The sequence below is a fragment of the Colletotrichum jinshuiense genome, chromosome 8 (genome assembly GCF_051148585.1).
Source record: "Colletotrichum jinshuiense chromosome 8, complete sequence".
NCBI lineage: Eukaryota > Fungi > Ascomycota > Sordariomycetes > Glomerellales > Glomerellaceae > Colletotrichum > Colletotrichum jinshuiense.
Window position 1 is genome coordinate 246,350 of NC_139315.1, and position 22,638 is coordinate 268,987.

Here is a 22,638-nt window from a genome sequence, read left to right on the forward strand (position 1 = left end):
CAATCAAGGGAGAGTATGTGAAGGACGTCGCGCTTTTGGGGGGAGGGGGATGCGGTGGTTGAAGGAGCGGGACGGGGATGCCGTGGGGGAGTGCGGGAGGGCGAGATGTGGCGAGGGAGAGGAAACACCAGGCGAGGCAGCAAGAATAAAAGAGATTATGGAGAGGACTGAAAGCCAAGAGCCTCAAGGGGGGAGGGGGAAGGTTATGAATGTTTTTTTGTATCTACACTAAAAGACAAAGGATTCGGGGACAGGACATAATTAGCTGACGCCGCGGACTTCGGCCGATGATCAATGACGGGCACCTCACTTGCACCTGGGCTGTCTGCTCTGCCCGTTCGGGCTTTTTTTTCTTGGCCTGGGGACCGGCTCCATTCGGCCGTTGGGAGCCAATCCAATGTTTCACAGGAGAGGAGCGCTCGGATTATTCAGCTTGACGGTGACAAGCGAGATTGGGCTAGGGACTCGATCTTCTTGCTTTTTTGGATTGGGATCAGACATTCGGGTAGGAATCCGTCGAGTGCCGTGCAAGGGGGGGGAGGATGATGTGCGCTGCGGTACTGCGACTGCAACGCGAAAAAAAGCATAGAGCAAACGAGCCCACATCGAACGAGTGTCCGAAGCGCGTACGACGAACATGGTAAGGTTGGATGTGGTACGGCAGGGGTCCGACTGGCCGAGTCAAGACAACGGCGCAGCGGGTGCCACGGCTTTAGCGTAGCGCACGTTGCCCGGTGAGTATTCGATGAGATGAAGGGTGCCGTCTCCCGGTCCTGTCTTGCCTCCCATTCTTGTCTTGCCTCACAGTCTTGTCTTGGCCTTTGGTGTGTGCCTGATCGTGACAAGTTGCGCAGTTCATAGCGAGAGAGAGAGAGAGAGAGAGAGAGAGAGAAGCTCTGCGAGAACTCGTCAACGCATAGAGAGTGAGTGTCCATGGGTGCAGAGTACCGTATACCGCATACCGCATCGGCCACCCATCGCATGTGATTTTCGCGACCCAATTAATAGCCTTCACAGTGTGTTGATCTTGAAAAGCCCAACGGGTCTAGGCCGTCCCCAGCGGTGCCCCTAGAAGGGAAGATCATAAACGGGGCTGGACGGCCCTGTCCCATGCGGTAGTGTGTTGTACTATGGGACGTGGTAGATTGCCTTAGTCAGGGGGAGGGCGCGCCGCATTGGTAATACTCGCGCGCGCGCCAGCTTAGAAAAGCAGAGAGTCGTACCGCGCAGTCGTGTTTGTGTGTCCAAGCCATCATCTTATTGAACAAAGCTGCGTCGGCCAACACTGAGCCCGTTCGCCGCGCATTTTTGGCCTGGGCGGGTGGGGCGTCGGTCCCGGCAGGTGAAGACCATCGGGGACCGAGTGGGACGCGCCATGCTCAATGCGGATACTGTGCGGCGCTAACCGCCACACGGACACTCGCTGCTCACACTCACACACTCACACACACTCTCTCTCCGTCTCACTCTCACTCACTCACTCATGCTCGCACACCCTTACACTCTCGGTCGCTCTTACGCTTGCATTCTTCTCGTTCCTGAATAAGCTCATTCGTCATCTCATCCATTACTGGTTGGTCACATAAAACGGCGACCCATTCCGCAAGCGTTCTGTAGAAAGATTCCGCCGCCGGACTTTGATTTATAACCAACAAAGTAGGGTGTGAAAATGGCTCTACTCTAGCCCGCTGGCTTGGCTTAATTAATCACAGTTCATTCATTACCAACTCTCCAACTTTGCGAAGCCAGAGCCCGACAGCATAGATCCGACATGTGCCGGGTTTCCCGCGCGTCTCCCGTGCAGACTGTCCCACCTCAAACGCTCGCATGCCAAAGTTCGGCCAAAGCTTGATTGGAAGCTCTGGCCAATAGGCTCCCCGTGTGTCGGCCGTCATACCACCTCGACCCGGATACCCTTGCTTCCACTCTTCGGCATGGGAACCGCAAGATCGTAGTCGTACTCTACGTCGACTTCCGTCGTCTCGTATAGTCGCAGCTGCGGCATCACGCGCAGCGCCATGGCAGCAAGCGCAACGTGAAGTTCGCAATACGCGAGTCTGCGAGCCAGAGGTCACATTTGTCAGCCCAAGTTCAGATGATTCATCCATCAGATGAGCGGATTAGAAAGTCAGGAGGGACAAAGGAGAAAAATAGGTTGGACCGGGACCAAGAAAACGTACTGCATGCCCAAGCACTGCCGGCTCCCTTTGGAGAATGTGAGCAGGTACTTCTCCAACCCCCGCGTTCTCTGCCCGTTCTCGTCGAGCCAGCGCTCGGGAAGAAACCTTATCGGGTCGGGGAAGATCCTCTCGTCGCTGTGCATGATGTACGCCGACATGCCGCTGGCGTAGCCCCGCGGGATTACACACGAGACGTCGACCGGCGCCGGCGCCCCCGGAGGAGTCCACGTCCCCTGGTACACCAAGTCCTCGTCGGTCGCGATCCGGGGAAGCCTTGACGGAGAACCGTAATTCAAACGCAGCGCCTCCATTATCGATGCGCTGAGGTAGGGGAGCTTCTCCAACGTCGCCCAGCTCGGGAGCTGTTTAGGATCGGTGGTGACCTCCGAGAGCTCGGCCCGGATCTTTTCCAATATGTGCGGGTGGCGCAGCAGGTAAAAGGTGCAAACGCTGAGTGCCAGGGAAGTCGTCTCGGTGCCGGCGGCAAGGAAAGTCACCGCCTCGCCGGCGAGCCGTTCGTTGGTCTTCTGTTCCGGCGGGAGGTCCGAATCCAGAATCGAGAGGATCACCGTCGTACGGTCTCGCTTGATCCCGGCCTCATGCGCCGCCTTGGCCCGCGTGACCATGTCCGGCAGTTTGACCTACAATCGTCAGGACTGAGGAGCCTCGGTGCCGTCCCTCGACACTCACCTTGGACTGCTCCACGAGCAGCCCTACGTTTGACGACAACCTCTTGACTACCCCCCTACTCATCGTCAGCATTCTACCGCGCCGACGTGAAGGACAGAGACGCTTACACAGGAACAGAATCCATCAACCACTGCGTCCAAGGGAAGTGTCTCATGATGTGGACGAGATGGGACATGGCATAGACTGCCGGCCTCAGGTTGGGCTCCCAATCAGGTTGTTCAATAAACCCAAGAGTTTCCCCAAAGCAGTAGTCGCTGACAATGTCGGATGTGAAGCAACTGTATGCCGAGCCTAAGCTGAACGGCCCTCGTCCCTGGTACCGAAGGAACTTGTCGCAAAGCCGTTGAGCTTCTTGCTGCAGCAGCCACTCGAGCTTGGCGATCTGGCTTCGGGAGAAGAACTTATTGGCTGCCGATCTGCGAACCCGGTGAAGGGCGTGGTCCTGGGTGCCGAAGCCCGCCTGCGTGACCGATTAGCCAACCCGAGAAATTTGCAGTGCCGGTCAACCTCTACGCACAACTCTCATGCTGCGACAACGAAAGTTAGCCCGGGCAACAACAGAAATCAAAGGGCCTTGCGATGTAGGGGAAACACGGCACGAGAGAGAGCTACTGACCCTGGAGGGAAGGCGTCGACGAACAATGCCGACTTGTTGCGCTTCCTCGCCCCGGTCGCGTAGATGACATCCACGAACTCGGGGTCGTTGCAATGCACTTCATCGGGGTTGATCCGGATGACGGGGCCTGAAGGACATGAATTTCAGCCAAACGCGACTTCGTCTCCGAGTTGAGCGACTCTAATACCGTAGACCTCGTGGAGGCGTTTAATCTCATGCGTGAACTTTCCCCAGCGCACCACGTCGAACCAGATTTCGTACCAATACGTCGCTCCGGCAAGCCTCGGCCCGGGAATCTTGGCCAATGGGTGAAGTGTTACTCGGTAGATGGCGAGCAAAGCTCCGTACAGTAGCCAAAGTGCGAGCCCGGCGGCAAGGAGCTGGGGCCATCGGATGCCCGCTAACGAGAAATCGTTCAAAAAGGAAAGGTCACGATCGTTTATTTTCATCGTGACGATGACTAAGTGTCAAAAGGCGACGATGCTTTATGTCAAGCAGACTAAGGATGACAGCAAGTGCTGAGGGTATCCTCTCGGGTAAGATGGGAGGTTTCGCAGGGTTGGATTTATTCCAACTGTCTAGGAAGGCCGCCTTTAAGAAGATGAGAGATTGGAAGTACTCGACCTTTTGAGGGGTGGCACATCCTAGGCATGTTCTTCACTTGTGACATCAGCAACCAACAGGAACTGACAACTCCTGAGATCTCCTGCCGCAAAACCTATTCCGAGACTCGACCCATTTCACACCTGATAGGGCATAGATTAAGACTCGCAGTATGCAACAGCAACTTCGATAGGCCTAGCTCAATATCTGTGTTTTAGCTTCATGCTGGTGATTAGTAGGGCCCGGCATTCTGATGTTTCGAGAAAGCTGGCACTTGCATGATTGGGGCGATTGTAAGCAGCCATGGATCGAAGGCGCGCGGGGATGCACATGCGCCGTCCCTCCCGCCCTGGTTTCCAGAATTGTTCGCATTGTTGCTTATATCGTTGCTTCTGTGATTGGAATGGCACGCATGCAGAAGACCCCGGGAGCAAATGTCTCGGCCCCCCGAGTCGATCTCGCAGCAGGTCAAAAGCGGGCTAGGTCCTGACTGGAGGAATGGCTGATTTTCAATATTTTTCTTTTTTTGCGGCCGCGTCTTATCATACCTGGCTTATTTGGGCCCTTTCATTATGTTATTGCGTGACATGCGCGGCATGCCTGCATTTGCACATGCACCTGGACTACTCGGGCAAGCACAATCAGGCTTTGCGCATTGATCCGGAGAGCAGACCAACTCGATACGAAAGAAAATTGCGCAGTTCAATGTAAAGCAATCATGATGGAGATGAAGTTCAAGATGGTGGATTATATATGCGTAAGCTACCTTGTCGTCGCCGTTACCCTATGTTTCACTAAATACATTAAACGCCTCATTTGACCCGCGCCAGGGCCGAAGCGGACACGGCTGCATGAATTTCGTCCTCGGCTCCGTCTTCCAATGGCAGCAAGGGTGACCGCACGGTTGCATGCTCGAGAATACCACGCGCAACCAACGCGTGCTTCAACGCCACGGTGCCCTCCATATGCGATCCCCGGTGATAGACGGCCTTGGTAACCGGTAGTAGCCGGTCGTGGATCTCCCTCGCCTTGGGGTAGTCCTTGGCCTTGCCCGCCTTGATCATCTCAATCAGCGCCTCGGGCGCGATATTGCCATAGCCCACCAGCATGCCGTCAACGTCGAAGACGGTGTGCAGGAGGTACTCGTCGTGGCAGGTGAGGACCTGCAAATCGGGCCTCTCCTTGCGGATGACGGGGATCTCGGTGTCCCACCGCCTCATGTTGCGGACGCCATTCTTCATGGCGAACACGCCCGGCTGCGCCGAGATGTCGAGCAGCGTCTGCAGGTTGTACGTCGCCTTGGTGACGTCCGGGTACTGGAACAGGATCAGGGGCAGGCCGCTGACCTCGTAGACGGTCTTGTACCGGTCCTGCGGGGCGCCGGGCTGGTAGCCGAAGCGGAGCCAGCCGTGTGAGGGGTACAGCAGGCCGGCCGAGGCGCCGGCCTCGCGGGCGCGCTTGGCCTCGAGCGCGGCGACTTCGGTGCCCTCGCTCGTGATGCCGGCGATGATGGGGATGCGGTTGTCCACCGACTTGACGAAGGCCTTGATGACGGCGATCTGCTCGTCTTGTGTGAGGAAGGTGCCCTCGCCGGCGTGGCCCAGAACGACGAGACCCTTGACGCCGGTGATGCTGCCGAGCCAGGAGCCGAGGCGGTGGATTGCGTCGTAGTCTACTTTGCCGTCCTTGGTGAAGGGGGTGACGGGGGCGGGGGTGAGACCGCGGAGGTCAAGGCCGACAACGTTGGAGCCCATGTTTAAGTGTGGAATATTGTAGGATAGTTACGAAAGTCTCTGGTGTCTTTGGGGTATCTGAGGTGTGCTGTGGTCGTTGTGATTGTGATTGTTGCTGTGAAGATGAGAGCCATTATCTCGTCTCATGATGGTGGTTTTATATTACAATGAACCTCACAAACTCCCCCGCATTGCGATGATCTCGCGCTTATTGAAAAGCCGAAGTCGCGTCTAGTGGAACTGAAGCGCCTGCTCGGTTTCCATCTTTTCCATCGTTTCCATTAGAGGCGGCATCATCTGTTGCGTGTGCTCGTGGCAAGTGTAATCCCCACTTCCTCGGCTGCCAAGGGTGCTTTCTCCTTTTCCGGTCAGAATCCGGATTCGCAAGTCCGAGGTATTCCGGAACAACGACGCATATCCAGAAAAGCCGACAATACCACTAATGCGCACCCCAAGATAAAGGAGCCAAAAAAAAAAGAGGAGAAATCTAGCAAAAGCAGGTCCATGATCGGGATTGGAGAATTGTCACCCCATCTACATGCAACGCTCTTGTCATAGTTGCCGCACCCCCGCAAGCATGATGCAGAGTTGTGCAACCACGACAGTGATGCGGCTCCTCGAGAGGATCAACAGCTGACTCACTCTGCGACTTGGTGCTGTGTTCTTTCGGACTTTATTCAAATTATCGTGTAGTTATCCATAGGTCAATGATTATCCGACTGTGCTCCGCTAACCCAGCAAAACGAATCCGAAAACACCACTGGTTAGCTTCGCGCTAAGTAACTAGACTAAAGGCCCTCTTGTAATCCGAGCCCTTTCCACGGGTACCCCAGCGCCAAGAGCGCTACCCCAGATTCATCGACGTTTGCCCCCCGCAACTCCAGACTCAGCTGGAACACTGGCTGGCGGATCATGTCACTTCCCCAGAAAACGTAGCATGATCATCTGCCGAGACGTCTCTCCCGCGTTCATCTATAAAGCCGAGCCGCGACAAGTCTTCAACTCTGGAGTTGTGTTCCTTTGCAACACATAGGACTTTGCTTTGTCTGCATAATTTATCCAAAGCCCCCTGGGAAAAGATACTTCAGAGTTATCCTTCACAACTTCACGACAACGTCGAGATGGCCGTCGCGCGGGCCTCGTCTGACCGCTCCGATGTCGAGCAAGTCTCCAACGAAAAGGACTCCGTCTCTCATGCCGAGTTCCAACGCAACGGCGGCATGAACCCTGACGATGTCGCCTTCCTCGCCAACTTCCCAGAAGACAGGAAGAAAAAGGCCGTCCGAAAAGTTGACGTATGTTCTCAACCTAACCAAACCACTTAACTCCCCGTCAACTTTGCATAACTAATGGCCGTGTTGTTTTCAGTTCCGTCTCATCCCGATGCTCGTACTGCTCTACCTGATGGCATACCTTGACAAAACCAACATCGGCAACGCCAAGATCGAAGGACTGCTAGTCAGCCTCGACATGACGGGCGTGGAATATAACGTTGCCGTCTCTGTCTTCTTCATCCCTTATGTCCTGGCTGAGGTTCCGAGCAACATGGTACTCCACCTGTTCAAAAGGCCCTCTCTATATATCGGCGGTATTGTCCTGTGCTGGGGCATCGTCATGACTTGCAATGGCGTCGTCCAGAGTTATGGTGGACTGATCGCAGTTCGGATCTTCCTTGGATTGTTCGAGTAAGTTGCAAGGCCTGAAATGGCGCGGTCTTTAGAAGGATGCTAACTTTTTACAGAGCAGGTTTCCTCCCCGGCGCAATTTTGATCATCTCCAAATGGTACCTTCCAAACGAGACGCAAACTAGGATTGCACTTCTATACACTTCCGCTGCGTCGGGAGGGGGTTTCTCCGGCCTGCTCGCCTTCGTCATTGCCAAGATGGACGGCGTGGGCGGCTACGAGGGTTGGAGATGGGTAAGTCCGCAATTTTCCAGTGGCCTGAGACAGTCTGCTAACTTTCCAAGATCTTCATCATTGAGGGCTTGGCAACAGTATGCATCGGCGTCATGTGCTTCTTCTTCCTCGTCGACTCTCCCGCTCTATCAAAGTGGCTCGACGCCGACGAGATCCGATTCCTCGAGCTTCGACAACAAGTCCGTCGCGTGGTACGGCCAGACGAGTTCCGAGACAGCCACTTCGACAAGCACGCATTCATCTCGGTCCTGACAGACTGGAAGATTTACCTCCTGATCTTTGCGAGCTGGTCCAACGCCGTGCCCAATTACGCCATGAAGTTCGCCATGCCCCAGATCATCAAGAACATGGGGTACACATCGGCCAATGCGCAGCTCTTGACAATTCCGCCGTACGCTGTCGGTGCAATCTCAGCATATGTCTTCTCTGTGTTTGCCGATCGGCACTCGTGGCGAATGCCGTTCATCGTCGGCCCGCAGCTATGCTTAGTGGTTGCCTTTAGCATCCTGTTTGCCAAGAGTGGCGATATCAAGGACAACATAGCATTGTGCTACTTTGCTGTGTGCTTGGCTTGCTTTGGGTGAGTTGCTTCATGTTCAAAACCCAATGCCTACCAGAGGAACACACAACTGACCCTTCGGCGACTAGCATGTATCCCATTCTCCCAGGAGTAAACGCCTGGAACCTTGCAAACACCCCAAGTCCTACGAAGCGAGCCATCAGCATCGGCTTCTTGGTTTGCGTCGGTAACATTGGCGGCCTCATCGGAAGCTACATTTACCTTGACAAAGAAGCGCCGAGATACCCCACGGGTTATGGTACATCGCTCGGGTTCGCATCGGCAGGCATAGTCGCAGCTATTACACTGGAGTTCATGTTGCAGAGGCTGAACAAGAAGAAGGCTCTGATGAGTGAGGATGAAGTAAGGCAGAGATACACTGATGAAGAGCTTGACCGTATGGGAGAGAAGAGCCCTCTGTTCAAGTATGCCCTCTAGAGGGGCCTACGTGATGGGCGAACATAGTAGAATAGCGTAGAGTCATTTCTTGTCTTTTGTTCTTGCAGTAACCAGAATTTGCAGTAGTATTACGCCATATTTACCTGTTCTGAAAGAGTGAGTTGCTGACATGCAGTGCTTGACTGCCGTGACAACGTTTACACTCAACCAACAGCTTGAATAACAGTGAGCCCATGCCAAATTGCACCTCACAACTCAATTCTCACAAAGTAGTCCTGGATTCTCAAGTCAGTTCTGGGAAGCGAACACCAGCATCCACCACAGTGGAGTACCAACTCAATTAACACGGCCGGTTGGCCCAATGGCAAGGCGTCTGACTACGACTTATCGTGCAATCAGGAGATTCTGGGTTCGACCCCCAGGCTGGTCAATTGAGTATTCTTTTTTGTGGTTCCCGCGGTCGGTTTGACCGTGCATGGTGTCTCAAAACAACATGCATTCATCGTTTTTATTTCCATGCTTCAAATGTGCAGCGAACCAGATGTCACCGGACTTTTAGGCAAACTTGTGGCCTGCATGCATGACTTGGCAGATTACACCTGCTTAGTCCCAGCCTTTTCTTCCCGTGAAAACTTGATCCTTGGAGAGCCGCCCAGTAAGTAGAATATCAACGCACAAAGAAAAGACTTGCAAGCAGGGGCAGCCAGCAAGCTAATCAATCGAGCGGCTCCTGTCAATATATACTTAATTCCTTCCGACCTGCAGCTGTGATCACCCCTGTATCTGTCTCGGTGCACGATCTGCTTAAACGCGGTGTAGTGAGCGACCCCAGTCAGCGCTTCGTGGCCGATTCCATCGTAACCTGACCACTCAACGGAATCATTGGTCCGAGAAGTGTTGCCAATGCATGCAGCTGTGCCCCTCACGCCAGCCACCATGTTTACTCAGGGCATCAGGCTGCGCCTAACTGGGGTCATCAAGTTCCATCATGCGTGGGCGACTAAGTTCGTCACCTTCATCCTTTCTTCGTGTTGCAACCTTGGCCAATTAACAGTTATAAGGCATTCATCACGGCTCGTGATATTGAAATTGGGTATTCAACCGCCAGCTAGTCTTTTTATTTTACTTCACTCGCCCGCAAGCTAGAACATGGCCAGGGAGAATCTCAGTCAAGTCGGCTTGCTGTCGATCCTCGTGATACTGAGTGTTGTAGTGTATCGCCGATTTCAGATCACCTTACGGGAAGCGTCAATCACTCCACCGCTAAGCGACCCAGAACTGCGAAATGGCAAAACCTATCGTATTCGGGGCGTGCCTATCGAGTGGCAGAAAGACCGGCTGCAGTCTTTCCTAGCAGGACACGACGGCTGTAACGATCCAGTCATCAAGTCGCTTGCCCTCGAAGTCCATGGTCGTTCAAAGACGGGGACAGCCACCTTTCGGGACGGGACAAACCCCCCAAAGAGACTACGAAGGAACTTACAGCCCGGCGACGGCGATCTAACGCTCGAAATTGATGACTGTTTTCCTGGGCTTACCACGCTGTTTGCTCCTTCGCCGGAGGACCATCAAGTAGAGTAAGTATTCTTAAGGTAGAGATTCCACACGACACTAACCAGGGCAGCATCGTGGCGATATCCGGTCTAGGCGGCCACGCATTTGGATCGTTCAAAGAAAGAGATGGCCAACACATGTGGCTACGGGATGCTCTGCCCTACCATCTGCTTTGGGAGCACACCGACCGTCCGATGGCCCGCATCATGACATATGGTTACGAGTCTAGAGTTGCCCAGAGCAGTAGTATGCAAAACCTAGAGGACCTCGCCACGTCGTTTCGAGAAGACATCAACGCGGTTACATCTTCTCGGAGAGCTAGACCGTTGATCTTGGTTGCTCATAGCCTTGGAGGGTTAATTGTAAAACAGGTTAGTAAACAGACACCGGATTACTAGTAGCGTACTAACTTGCAAGCAAGACCCTGATTACACTAGCGAATTCAAAAAAGGAAGATCACGAGAAAATCATTCGAGCTGTCTACGGAATCGTCTTCTTCGGCGTTCCTCATGATGGTATGGATATTAGTTCACTTATCCCGATGGTTGGGGACGGGCCAAACCGCGAGCTTATTGGGTCCATCGACCGGATCAACTCGCAGATCCTCAGCATACAACAGCGGGACTTCCATCGAGCGCTGGGACCTGAGGGTTGCACTGAGGTTTTTTGCTTCTACGAAACTGTTGCTTCACCAACAGCGCAGCAGGTATTCGAACCACAAATGCTTCAGGTTACGACTGCTAACTCGCGATAGGATGAGAGTGGCAGGTGGCGCATGAATGGACCAAATGCGGTACTCGTTGCAAAGTCCTCGGCTACTCATTGTCGACCTTGGGAGGACGGGCCAGAGCATATGTGTGCTATCAACCGGACACATTCGAACATGGTCAAGTTTGGGCAGGAGGACCATGAATATGAACGGACGCTTCAGAGACTTGGAGGCCTTGCAAAACGGGCTCTTGATGTGCGAAGTCGGCTCCAAGACCAAAACACAAAATGTATGTGACGTGTCGCATGCTACGGCTTTCTGATTTATGCTGACTAGTCTAGTTCTTGTACCGTACACCCAAAACCCTGGTTATGTTGGCCGATCTACTATATTAGCCACAATCAAAGAAAGATTTGGTTACAACAAGAGCCAGATTGCTCGGCAGCCGCGAGTCTCGCTTTTCGGCCTCGGTGGAGTCGGGTAAGCTACGTTCCTGGCCTGCAATGCATTACATGTTAACAATTAGCATAGGAAAACTCAGATCGCACTCGCATTTGCTTACTGGATTAAAGACAATACCTTGGATGTATCCGTTTTCTGGGTCCACGCCAGCAACGTAGATCGTTTTTATGAGGCATTCATTTCCATCGCGGAAGAGTACAGCATTCCCGGGCGTAACGACCCTCAACGCGACGTTCTGATGCTTACTCGGAAATGGTTGGAGAAAAAAGAGCGAGGGCGATGGGTCATGATCATTGACAACGCCGACGATGCAGAGCTCTTCTTCCCATCAAGCCGGGAACAGGAAAATGCACCTGCCGGCCACGACGCCAAAAGAGCAAACCGATTAGCGCGATATATCCCCGAGTGCAGCCATGGATCAATCGTCGTCACGACCAGAAGCATGCAGATAGGCGTGAAATTTGCGCCTGGAAAGCCACCCATTGAGGTCAGCAAGATGGACACCAACGAAGCATATGAATTGCTTCGTGCTACACTTGAGGTTGAAAGAATCACAACCAAGGAAACGTCTGAACTTTCGTCCCGGCTTGAATATTTACCACTGGCACTGGTACAAGCGGCTGCATTTATTCAAGAAAACTTCATCTCGATTGCAGAGTACATTCGGCTTCTAGACGAGAGCGACTCTACGTTGGTCAGCCAGCTGAGTGTACCGTTTGAAGCGGTTGGGAGAGACTCAGAGACACCGCACGCCGTTGCAGCGACATGGATCATTTCGTTTGAACAGATCAGTCGGCAACACAGGTTCTCTAGTGAAGTACTCTCACTTATCTGTCATTTTGATAGACAGGCAATTCCTGAAACCTTTGTGGCTGATTACTACCGTGCTAGCCAGCCGAAAGAATCAGGACTAAGTGAGGCAGCAGAGGTGATAAAGGCATTAGGTATACTGAAAGCATTTTCCTTTATCACAAGAGCAGGAGACCATACTATAGACATGCACCGTCTTGTGCAGCTTGTGACGCGTAAATGGCTGATTAGCAAGGACCAGCGCGCTAGTTTTGCATTGCAAGCACTAAAAATTGTGTCGTATAACTTTCCATATGGAAAATACGAGACACTAGATATATGTACAAAGTATCTTCCTCATGCAAAAGCTGTTTTAAAGGGCGGAGTAGTTTCCTTAGAAGACGAAATTATTGCAAGAGCGTCAATTTTGAGCCGTATGGGAGGCTATTTTAACTATCAAGGGCAGTGGAAAGATGCTGAGGAAACCTGTCTTCAAGCTGTAGACTTATACAAGAGGGTAGCTGGGGAGGAACATCACTCAACAGTCAACAGCATGGCCAACCTAGCGTCAATATACCGGAAACGAGGGCGGTGGAAGGAAGCAGAAGAACTAGGGGTACAGGTGATAGAGATAAGGAAAAGGGTGCTTGGGGAGGAGTATCCTAATACGCTCAACAGCATGGCCAACCTGGCATTGACATACTTATATCAAGGGCGGTGGAAGGAAGCAGAAGAGCTAGGGGTACAGTTGATAGAGATAAGGAAAAGGGTGCTTAGGGAGGAGCATCCCTCAACACTCAACAGCATGGCTAATCTAGCATTAACATACTCATATCAAGGGCGGTGGAAGGAAGCAGAGGAGCTAGGGGTACAGGTGATAGAGATAAGGAAAAGGGTGCTTGGGGAGGAGCATCCCTATACGCTTAATAGCATAGCCAACCTGGCATTGACATACTTATACCAGGGGCGGTGGAAGGAAGCGGAAGAGCTAGGGGTACAGGTGATAGAGATAAGGAAAAGGGTGCTTGGGGAGGAGCATCCTGATATGCTTAGCAGCATGGCGAACCTAGCAGCAACATACTGTAATCAAGGGCGGTTGAAGGAAGCGGAAGAGCTAGAGGTACAGGTGGTGAAGATGAAGAAAAGGGTGCTTGGGGAGGAGCATCCTAATACGCTCACCAGCATGGCGAACCTAGCATTAACATACTGTTATCAAGGGCGGTGGAATGAAGCGGAAGAGCTAGAGGTACAAGTGATGCAGATCAGAAAAAGGGTGCTTGGAGAGGAGCATCCTAATACTCTCACCAGCATGGCGAGCCTAGCGTCAATATACCGGAAACGAGGGCGGTGGAATGAAGCGGAAGAGCTAGGGGTACAGGTGATAGAGATAATGAAAAAGGTGCTTGGGGAGGAGCATCCCAACACGCTCATCAGCATGGCCAACCTAGCATTAACATACTTGGACCAAGGGCGGTGGAAGGAAGCGGAAGAGCTAGGGGTACAGGTGATAGACATAAGGAAAAAGTTGCTTGGGGAGGAGCATCCCGACACGCTCACCAGCATGAACAACCTAGCTTACACCTGGAAGCACCAAGGTCGACTGGGGGCTGCAATGGAATTAATGCGTGACTGTCTTAGGCTTCAGCAGCGCTGCCTCGGAGTCAATCATCACTACACCAGGTCCTCCCTTTCAGCGCTCAAGCAGTGGAGGAAGGAACTGACGCAAGATCGAGAGACGAAGAAGCGAGTTAGCTTCAAGGTTCCAGTGCAGAAGAAGCGAGTCAGATTTAGGCACGATTTTCGTAGACGACGAGCGCTTGGATAGAAATTCATGAATTCAAGGGATCACTGTATGCAGCTACAGCAACCGCATTTTTGGTCGAGGTAGCCCCCGTAACGGGATTACTAGTGAGGTGGACAACGGCCAGTTCTGGCCATGTTGGGGATTGCTCACTTATATATTTCCTTACTATAACGATGTGCTGATTGAAACGATTCAATTTTTTCTCCTTTAGAGATTTCAAACAGAGGCGCCGCCCGTATTTCCCACTCCTTTGGCAAGGGATAACCTGCCCATTGAAAGGGCCACTAAGGCCGCACCGCCCTAGATACGAAGCTATAACTTAGCATTATACACTGGGCGGGAGGGATACAACAATGTAACCAATGCATTTTTTTTCTTTACATTTTTATGCTTAAGTCGAGATTTGACTATGATACTCCCTCCTCACGTGTCACTTCCTTAGCACCCTAAGGCTTTCAATGTGGCGCCAAATGACTCAAACTGTGTGAACCCCCCAACCTTGGGCCCATTCATGGGCTCCATTCCTTTGTCCGCCTTCCTGAGCGCCTCGCGGTAAGCCGGGCGCTCCGCAACATCCTTTAGGTATCTGAGAATGTTGGTGTGCTGCGAGAGATCCAGGAAGGGGTAGAAGCCGCGCATGGTGGTGAGACTGAAGACGGTCATGATGTCCGCGGCGCTCAGATCGCGGCCGGCCAGCCACTTGTTGTCGGCCAGGCGGTCGTCAATCAGCTTGAGCAAGCTGTGGATCTTGTCGTGGGTCCGCTTCCCCACGCCGCCCTCGCCAACGCCGGCGAAGACGAGCGTCATGGCGCGGCCGATGGCGGGCTGGAGGGTGCCGTTGGCGAAGTGGAACCATTCGAGGTAGGCGGCGTAGTCGGCGTCGTCGGGGGTCCGGCGCAGCCTCGGGGCGCCGGAGCCGACCTTGGCTCCGTGGACGGTCAGGATGTACTCGACGGTGGCGCCGGATTCCGAAATCTCGACTGGTGGCGAGACGGTGCTGTCGCGGAAGTAGGGCGCGGTGCCGGCGGGGTTCTGGGTTTTGGTCAGTTGGCGTGGTGGCAGTTGTCTCGGGAAAACTCACAATGTCCTTCAGCCCCTGCGGCGCGAGGCCGGATTTGGGATCTCTCTCGAAAACATGCAGCTTGTACGGGACTTGCAGCTCCTGTCGGAACGTCAGCGGCTGCAGGTGGGAGGGCTAGAGCTCAATGACTTACCTCCAGGAGCCACACGATTCTCTCGGATTGAGAGAGATGCAAGTGGAAGACCTCGATGGACATGGTTGCTGGCGGTTGTGTTTGGGTAATGACTCGCGCGCGATGTGGCCGTGTTGTGATGTTGGTTGTGAGTTACGGGACGGGTTGTGCGCAGCGGAAGGGTTGACCCATCTGATATATATCCTCTGAACGGTTGCTCCAAAATCAACGAGCTAGACCCGTCTCGCGTGTCGCCATCTTGACGTCAGGGCCCCAGGAACAGAGTTCGCCAGGGCGGACAGTTGGGACGAAGCGAACGGGACTCTAGCGGGTCGAATTCTGGAGAGTCGGTGCAACTCTAGAAGCCGCCGTCCGCGCCTAGCGGCAGTGGACAGGGCCCGGCTCGGGCCACCCGGAGGAGAAGCGGGGAGTTGGTGGGGCAGACGGTCGGATTTAAGGATGAGAGGTGTGGGAGCGACCGTCTGACCGTCCGATGCGCCGATTCTGGAGCACACTACGTGCATGTCTTGGATTTTTATTCTGACGCATGCTGATTTGGCAATGGGCGGTGGGAGTTGACTCCGTGGTAGGGAGCTGTGTGGTCAAACTTTGATGGTTGCTTGTGCATGCATGTACTCGGTAGTGTACACTATGTAGGGTGGGTTCTTTGTCTTTGTCACGTTGTTCGGCTGCTAGTATACATCTTTGTGTCTTTAGCGCTGGTCTGTCCCAAGGGCGATGCGCAACAGGGATTAGAGCCCGGAAGTTGGGATATTTGTCATGGCAGCGAGGGGCCGAGGTCCAGTTCGGTCGCAAGTCCGAGGCTGGGCGGGTGTGGACGTTAAAGGGTTGAAGCCGCGACTGTTCTTCGTATACGCTATATCTATATGCAACACTATTTTGTATTTTATACAAAATGTGCAGCTTTCCATACTACAGGTTCTCGTTGGTTGCATTCAACTCCTCCGAGGACTAACTAGGTGTGCATCGCAGCAAAGCGGCTGCTGCAGGCTCCAGGACGGACCTGGGGAATCTGATGGCAAGCAACTCAACACGTGGCTCAGACATGCATATGCGTCCGGAACCGCTTCCAATTGGATCAACACTGTCAATGTGAACTGAGACTACATATTCTTCAATACGACATGTGAAGCGAGGGGTTCGAATTGGAATTCATTCGGCCAAAGAGACTAGTGAAGCTGGATTCGTTGAAAGAGCGGGAGAGTCTTAAGACTGCGCAAGTCTTCGCCATTGCCCCGCATTTGAGCAGCCGAGCTGAGTGTGCAGTGCGTGCAGGCAAGGGCAGTTAGTTGGGTTGGGGCAGTGTACAGTGCCGTAGTTCGCTTTACTCCTCCCTATTCCCCCCTCCCTTAATAATCAGGACCGTGCTGGCTTGCTTTTCCGAGCCATCTCTGTTCATTCAACAGTCTGCGTGCAATCCCACTTACACCCTCCTCCGGGCGTCTGCATTCTTCGGCATAAGCCACGTACGGATACGCCATCCCCGTTAAAGGACTGCTCCGAAAAGAACCTGCATTTTAATTGCATCGACTAGCACGGGGCGATAGCAGCCATTGGTCTTGTGCCGTGTTCTGTTGGCCGTGGATCGTCGCAGCGGCCCGGAGAAACGGATTTGACTCGGTGGGACCGCCTGGAAAACGACTTCGGAGGGTCGGATTTTGCCCGTTCAAGTCCATGGCATAATGGCAGACACGTCCGCGGCCACAACGGCGACTCCCGATGTTGGTCTCCGAGACGATGCCCCTGCTGCACACACCCCTGCATCAAACGTATCCCATCCTTCGCCGTCGAGCCTCACATCTGCCGCTTCGGATCGGAGGAAGCGCAGCTTGCCCGACGCTTCTCCCGACCCAGGCCGCTCGTCGTCCGCCGCCGCCGCCGCCAATCGACGAAGGAGCCACAAAGTCAGCCGCGCGTGCGACTTTTGCAAGGCCAAGAAGCTGAAATGCTCCGGCACCATTCCCTGCGATGGATGCACCAGGAAACGACTGGCCTGCATCTATGATGCCAGCTATCGCCGTGGCAGGCCGCCCACGCCACCCCCTGCAGCGGCATCGGGGCATACGATGGCTGAGGTCGGGATGGCCCCCTCAATCCCCTCCTCCGAACTGCAAAGGCATGTCACTACAGCACCGAGGCACCTTGGAGAGATATTGGAGTTAACCAGACACAGAAGACCGCTTCCCACTGAAACATCTTTCCAGTCACAGCCCGCTCCCCAGGCCGCTGATTCCGGCCAAACTGTCGGGAGCGTGTACCGGCCAATGTCCCTCGAGTCATCGCTCCCCGAACCAGATGTCAGAGCCAGCGCCCAACCAATATCACGAGCGTCACCCGAGGTCGAGATCGCCGAGATCGAAGGGCAGTACTTTGACACGACTTCGAGCCTGACCTTTCTTCACCGGGCACGGAAGCGCCTTTCTTCCCAGAGATCAAACGGCCGCGACGTTTCGGGACATGTGTCTAGCAGCGCAGAACAGCACCAGCACCTGACGAGGGCAGGAGATAAACCCTTTGAGTCGCAAGTCTTGGACGCCTCTACCATACCTGACCGATCCGTCGGCTTGGGCATGCTGCGCTTCTACTTCGACGTCTGCGTGGTGACCTACCGTTGCTTGCACCAGGGCTATGTCACTGAATGGTTCGAAGCACTGCTTGCAAATGTCCAAGGAAATCAGCCTCTGCATCACGGGATCGGCTATGCCAAGGCCTCCATCGTCATGACGATTCTTGCAATCGTGACTCTACGCCAGAGCAAGGTCCGAGACGCGGCGCCTGCTGGTTCGGAAGAGGGTTCCGATCTTCGACGCAGCGACGCCTACTTCTGTCAGGCCACGTCCTTGACCGACATGGAAATCGGGCTACCGAAGCTGGAGTCTGCACAGGCTCGCATCTTGCAAGTCCTATACCTCCTCCAAACGTCTCGAATGAACCAAGCGTGGTATGTTTTCGGAAGCATCCTCCCCATCGTCTCGGCCTTGGGTCTGCACCGGAAATCCGGGCGCAAGAGGGGCAGCAACGACAAAGGCCCCCAGTCCGACTACATCGTGTCGCAATGCAAAAAGAGGACCTTCTGGGTCGCCTACACGATCGACAAATACCTCGCCGTTGTCTTTGGCCGTCCAAGGATGTACCACGACGACAACATTGACCAGGACTTCCCGGATTGCGTCAACGACGAGGACATGACGCCCCAAGGAAGATCCGGCGGCGAGCCCGACATGGATTGCCACGTCGAGAGCCTCATCTTCCACGCGAAGCTCGCCCAAGTCATCGACGGCATCTCTCGGGACGTGTACTCGATCAAGCCCATTCCCAAGCACGACCGCCTCATGGCGGCCCATCGATACGGCGAGACCCTCCACCACTGGCGCGAGTCTCTGCCGCATCACCTGGGCACCGTCCGGCCCATGTCGCTGATCCCGTCCTTCAGACGGCAAAACACGGCTCTCAAGCTTGCGTATTGCCATGCCATCATGCACGCCAACCGGCCCTTCCTCCTCGGAACGGCGGCCGCGAGGGACGACCAGCGGTCGCCTCTGGGGGACAGCGTGGAAGAATGCATCAACGCCGCCAAAGTTGCGCTCGACACGGTCGACGGCATGGCCAGCGACGGGACGCTGTTCCACGCGTTCTGGTGGACGCCGTACGTCACGTTCTGTGCCTTGGCGGTCGTTTACGTGTGGGAGATCCAGAGAGGAAGAAAGGACGGAGAAAAGGGACTGTTTGAACTCGCAGATCGCTGTCAGAACCACCTGGCGAAAGCGACAACTGCCGAGAGTCCAAGCCGGAGGTACAGTGTCATACTGGAGGAGCTCCGGCAAGAAGCCAAATACCATTCCATTGGGCCTCCAGGCCGCGACCAGAGGCCGGCAGCTGAGCAAGCCGACCGCGGACGAGACACCGAGCCGATGCAGCTGGACGACAACTCAGGGGCCGCGGCACCCCCAGCCGACATGGGAGAGGCTTTCCCGCAGCAGGGCTTCGAGGGGATCACGAACCTATGGAGTAGCTGGGAAACTACGGACTGGCTGGACCTGGACTCTTCGGTATGTCGCTCTCTCCAAGAGTTCTGACTGCACAAACTGACCGACTCGCAGGCCTTTGCTACATTCCCAAACTTTGAAGGCTCCCCTGTGTACTGGATGCCAGACGTGCAATGATTTTCAGCTCGTCCCCATGGATATTAGGCAAGCTGTATAACGTAATGTGGAAGGTCCCTCGAGCTATGTTCCCGGGCGGCGATGTATAGTACATGAACGGATGAACCAAAACATGGATAGGGAGTGGTTGAAGGGATGGGCGGGCGCATTGATTGGCCTCGCAGCAGAGGAGCACGCCGGACCATCGGATCGCCAGACTCCGCAGAGCAACAACGCATGCCCTTCATCCAAATTGCCATGACATGTGCTTATAAAGCTGGGATCAGGTGGGTTGTCAATGCCAGCCCGCCCCTCCTTTCAAGCTTCATCTATCCGTAATAAATACTCCACACCATGCCCCCTACAAGCGCCCCGACCTGGGATCCCGGCCGAAACCCGCGCAGGGCCTGCCAAGATCGGGAGCATCTGCCGTTTGCGGCGTCGGCGGGAAATATACAGCCCCCAATTCTGCCTGCGAGATCTTCGGCGCCACCCTCGCATTTCGCACCACCTCCGTAATGCAAGGCATTTTCCGGGGGGGAGGGAGGGAGGGAGGGGGGAGATATCCTGCCCGGGACGCCGCACATGAGCCCATGCCAAGGAGCGGGTGTCGGCAACTAGCGTAGAGTTCCAACGAGTTTCTACACGTGTGGATTTGCGTCCAGAGGCTGCCGCAAGTGCCGAGGAAGATTGGACAAAGTCCAGACGAACCCGTTTCCGTGTTTCGTTCCACTTCGGACGAGGATCGACTCGACCTGCCTACCCGGCTAAAATCGACAATACGACCATGATTGAACCTAGTTCCATTGCCCCCCCTTTCCAAAACGACCCTGGATGTGGGGTAACGAGATGATCGGGTTTTACACATAGAGCTAGCAGCCCCTGACGTCGTTTATGGGCGGCGGAAGGGGTAACTGCAAAGGCTGCGGAGAAAAAGAAAAAGAAGGAAAAAAATCCTGTCAAACGGCCTGGCCGAGAACGACTGTTGATACTTAATAGTCAAGTCGACCCCCCCGACGACGAGTGGGAACGATCAGCAACTCAGCCCAGCACGCACCCGAACCTCCCCCCCGTCCGTCGCAGCCATGAAGTTCAGCACGATCCTCTCCGCCTTTGGCATGGCCGCCGCCGCCAGCGCCGCCTCGCTGCAGCAGGTCACCAGCTTCGGCTCCAACCCGAGCGGCGTCAAGATGTACATCTACGTCCCCGACAAGCTGGCCACCAACCCGCCCGTCGTCGTGGCGATCCACTACTGCACCGGCACCGCCCAGGCCTACTACAACAACAGCCCGTACAAGGGCCTCGCCGACCAGAAGGGCTTCATCGTCATCTACCCCGAGTCCCCCTACTCCGGCACCTGCTGGGACGTGTCGTCCAAGGCGACCCTCACCCACGACGGGGGCGCCAACAGCAACTCCATCGCCAACATGGTCAAGTACACCCTCGACAAGTACAAGGGCGACAAGACCAAGGTCTTCGTCACGGGCTCCTCCTCCGGCGCCATGATGACGGTAAGAGAAATCTCCCCAGGTCCCCCTCCGCCACCCGCAACAGGTGGGGGACCACCCCGGTTCCCGACTAACAAACCCCGCAGAACGTCCTCGCCGCGACCTACCCGGACGTCTTCGCCGCCGGCATCGTCTACAACGGCGTCCCGGCCGGCTGCTTCTACACCAACTCGGTCAACGGCTGGAACAGCACCTGCGCCCAGGGCCAGTCCAAGGCCACGCCCCAGCGCTGGGCCCAATGGGTCACCGACGCCTACCCGGGCTACACCGGGTCCCGCCCCCGCATGCAGATCTACCACGGCAGCGTCGACACCACGCTCAACGCCGCGAACTACCAGGAGACCATCAAGCAGTGGTCCGGCGTCTTCGGCTACAACCCGGACAAGCCCGTCACCTCGTCGCAGAACACCCCGCAGGCCAACTACCGCACCGACGTCTTCGGCCCCAGCCTCACCGGCGTCTGGGCCGTCGGCGTCGGCCACACCGTCCCCATCCGGGGCGCCGACGACATGAAGTTTTTTGGCTTGTAAGGGGCCGATCGGTCATAGGGGGCTGGCCGGTTGTAGGCGGCTCCGATTGCATTTCTGGATTTCTCTTGGACATATTCTTTTCGAGTGTAACTCGGTCAGTTCCTGACAGTAAATACAATCATCGAAACACTTTTTTGAACTCCCGAGTGCTTGATCAAGATGTTAGCCTATAACGTGTATCTTTCTCATGAATTGACAGTGATTTCAAGTCAATGGTTGGTTAGGCGGGTTCAAACCCAGAACCGGGTCGGCTGGGCGAGGACGTCGAGATGAGGACTAGGGACTTGACTGGGTAAGAAACTGCTCAGCCCCAACGCGGGCTACTTTTTGTCAAGGGTTATAATGGGTAATAATCAGCCAACTCAAAGCCGGTTCGGTTAGACTGGGTATTTCGTAGTACCCTACGATTCCTACAAAACCATTGCCTGTATTGCTTTCCCAATCAGTGGTTTTCAACCATGTGTCTCTGAAACTTGACGCAATATATTCAACTAAGCTTCCATCTAAAATTCGTAGTTGTGCATGTGGATGTGGATGAAATGCCAACTAACGGTAGTTACATAGCCATTATTGCGGTTCATATATGACTGCGTGCATGAACGGGCTTCTAGCAAATCCGGTCCTTTAGTACAACAACGGCACCGTGCCGACTTGATGACGCCGTTCGGCCGGTTTTTGTACAGCTCACACCTGACATCTCGATTATGCTTGGTGGAATCCGCCTTCCCTCAGCGAACCCCTAGCCGCATTACACTAAATCCAGGCCGGCTAATTAGAAAATATTACCCTGGACTATAGCTGCTATAATCGGCACGTCGTATTGTCCCTCCCGGACGATCAGACTACGACCCTGACGTGCATTTCCACGTCGACAGCCTCATATTCCATGCAGACGACCTTAATCTTGTAACTGGCTCGGGTGATTGGCCGGCTCAACGAATCGAACAACGACCTGGATGCCTGATTCGGACCCGAATTCTCTGAGAGAGTGCCGAAGGCCGAAGTCTGCGTCTTTACAGCGGACAACCTCGGCACCTCCTCTTCATGACCGCAGACGACCGGCCCAGGCTAAACCGCTGCTTCCCGCCTATTTCGAATGGCGCGGCAGAGGCATACGGCCGGCAGACCCGTAAGAACATCAGGCCATTTCTTCATGGCAGTAATTACTTACTAATATCTGCCCAGTTTAGCACCCCGCATGTTTATGTGAGATGGGTGAGAGGAGCC

General features: G+C 54.6%; 7 protein-coding genes across 7 annotated transcripts; 4 read left to right on the forward strand and 3 right to left on the reverse strand.

Annotated features, from left to right (window-relative positions):
- Nucleotides 1–1,891: 1,891 nt before the first annotated feature.
- Nucleotides 1,892–3,935, reverse strand: EsH8_VIII_000069 (cytochrome P450; the record flags this gene model as incomplete). Its single annotated transcript, XM_083269111.1, has 7 exons — nt 1,892–2,057; nt 2,181–2,821; nt 2,871–2,925; nt 2,978–3,330; nt 3,388–3,397; nt 3,487–3,613; nt 3,674–3,935. The coding sequence occupies 7 exons, from the start codon at nt 3,933–3,935 to the stop codon at nt 1,892–1,894; spliced, it is 1,614 nt and encodes a 537-aa protein (XP_083128879.1).
- Nucleotides 3,936–4,901: 966 nt separating this feature from the next.
- Nucleotides 4,902–5,843, reverse strand: EsH8_VIII_000070 (dihydrodipicolinate synthase family protein; the record flags this gene model as incomplete). Its single annotated transcript, XM_083269112.1, has 1 exon — nt 4,902–5,843. One exon carries the CDS (start codon nt 5,841–5,843, stop codon nt 4,902–4,904), a length of 942 nt encoding a protein of 313 aa, XP_083128880.1.
- A 1,100-nt stretch (nt 5,844–6,943) lies between these two features.
- On the forward strand, nt 6,944–8,738 carry EsH8_VIII_000071 (major facilitator superfamily domain-containing protein; the record flags this gene model as incomplete). Its single annotated transcript, XM_083269113.1, has 5 exons — nt 6,944–7,117; nt 7,191–7,507; nt 7,564–7,741; nt 7,792–8,321; nt 8,390–8,738. 5 exons carry the CDS (start codon nt 6,944–6,946, stop codon nt 8,736–8,738), a joined length of 1,548 nt encoding a protein of 515 aa, XP_083128881.1.
- A 1,110-nt stretch (nt 8,739–9,848) lies between these two features.
- On the forward strand, nt 9,849–14,038 carry EsH8_VIII_000072 (uncharacterized protein; the record flags this gene model as incomplete). Its single annotated transcript, XM_083269114.1, has 6 exons — nt 9,849–10,276; nt 10,324–10,624; nt 10,675–10,959; nt 11,008–11,251; nt 11,304–11,442; nt 11,494–14,038. 6 exons carry the CDS (start codon nt 9,849–9,851, stop codon nt 14,036–14,038), a joined length of 3,942 nt encoding a protein of 1,313 aa, XP_083128882.1.
- Nucleotides 14,039–14,455: 417 nt separating this feature from the next.
- On the reverse strand, nt 14,456–15,294 carry EsH8_VIII_000073 (glutathione S-transferase family protein; the record flags this gene model as incomplete). Its single annotated transcript, XM_083269115.1, has 3 exons — nt 14,456–15,049; nt 15,099–15,179; nt 15,232–15,294. The coding sequence occupies 3 exons, from the start codon at nt 15,292–15,294 to the stop codon at nt 14,456–14,458; spliced, it is 738 nt and encodes a 245-aa protein (XP_083128883.1).
- Nucleotides 15,295–16,913: 1,619 nt separating this feature from the next.
- Nucleotides 16,914–19,394, forward strand: EsH8_VIII_000074 (transcription factor domain-containing protein; the record flags this gene model as incomplete). Its single annotated transcript, XM_083269116.1, has 3 exons — nt 16,914–17,347; nt 17,405–19,280; nt 19,332–19,394. 3 exons carry the CDS (start codon nt 16,914–16,916, stop codon nt 19,392–19,394), a joined length of 2,373 nt encoding a protein of 790 aa, XP_083128884.1.
- A 1,064-nt stretch (nt 19,395–20,458) lies between these two features.
- EsH8_VIII_000075 (CE1 family esterase) lies at nt 20,459–21,411 on the forward strand (the record flags this gene model as incomplete). Its single annotated transcript, XM_083269117.1, has 2 exons — nt 20,459–20,884; nt 20,968–21,411. The coding sequence occupies 2 exons, from the start codon at nt 20,459–20,461 to the stop codon at nt 21,409–21,411; spliced, it is 870 nt and encodes a 289-aa protein (XP_083128885.1).
- Nucleotides 21,412–22,638: the final 1,227 nt, after the last annotated feature.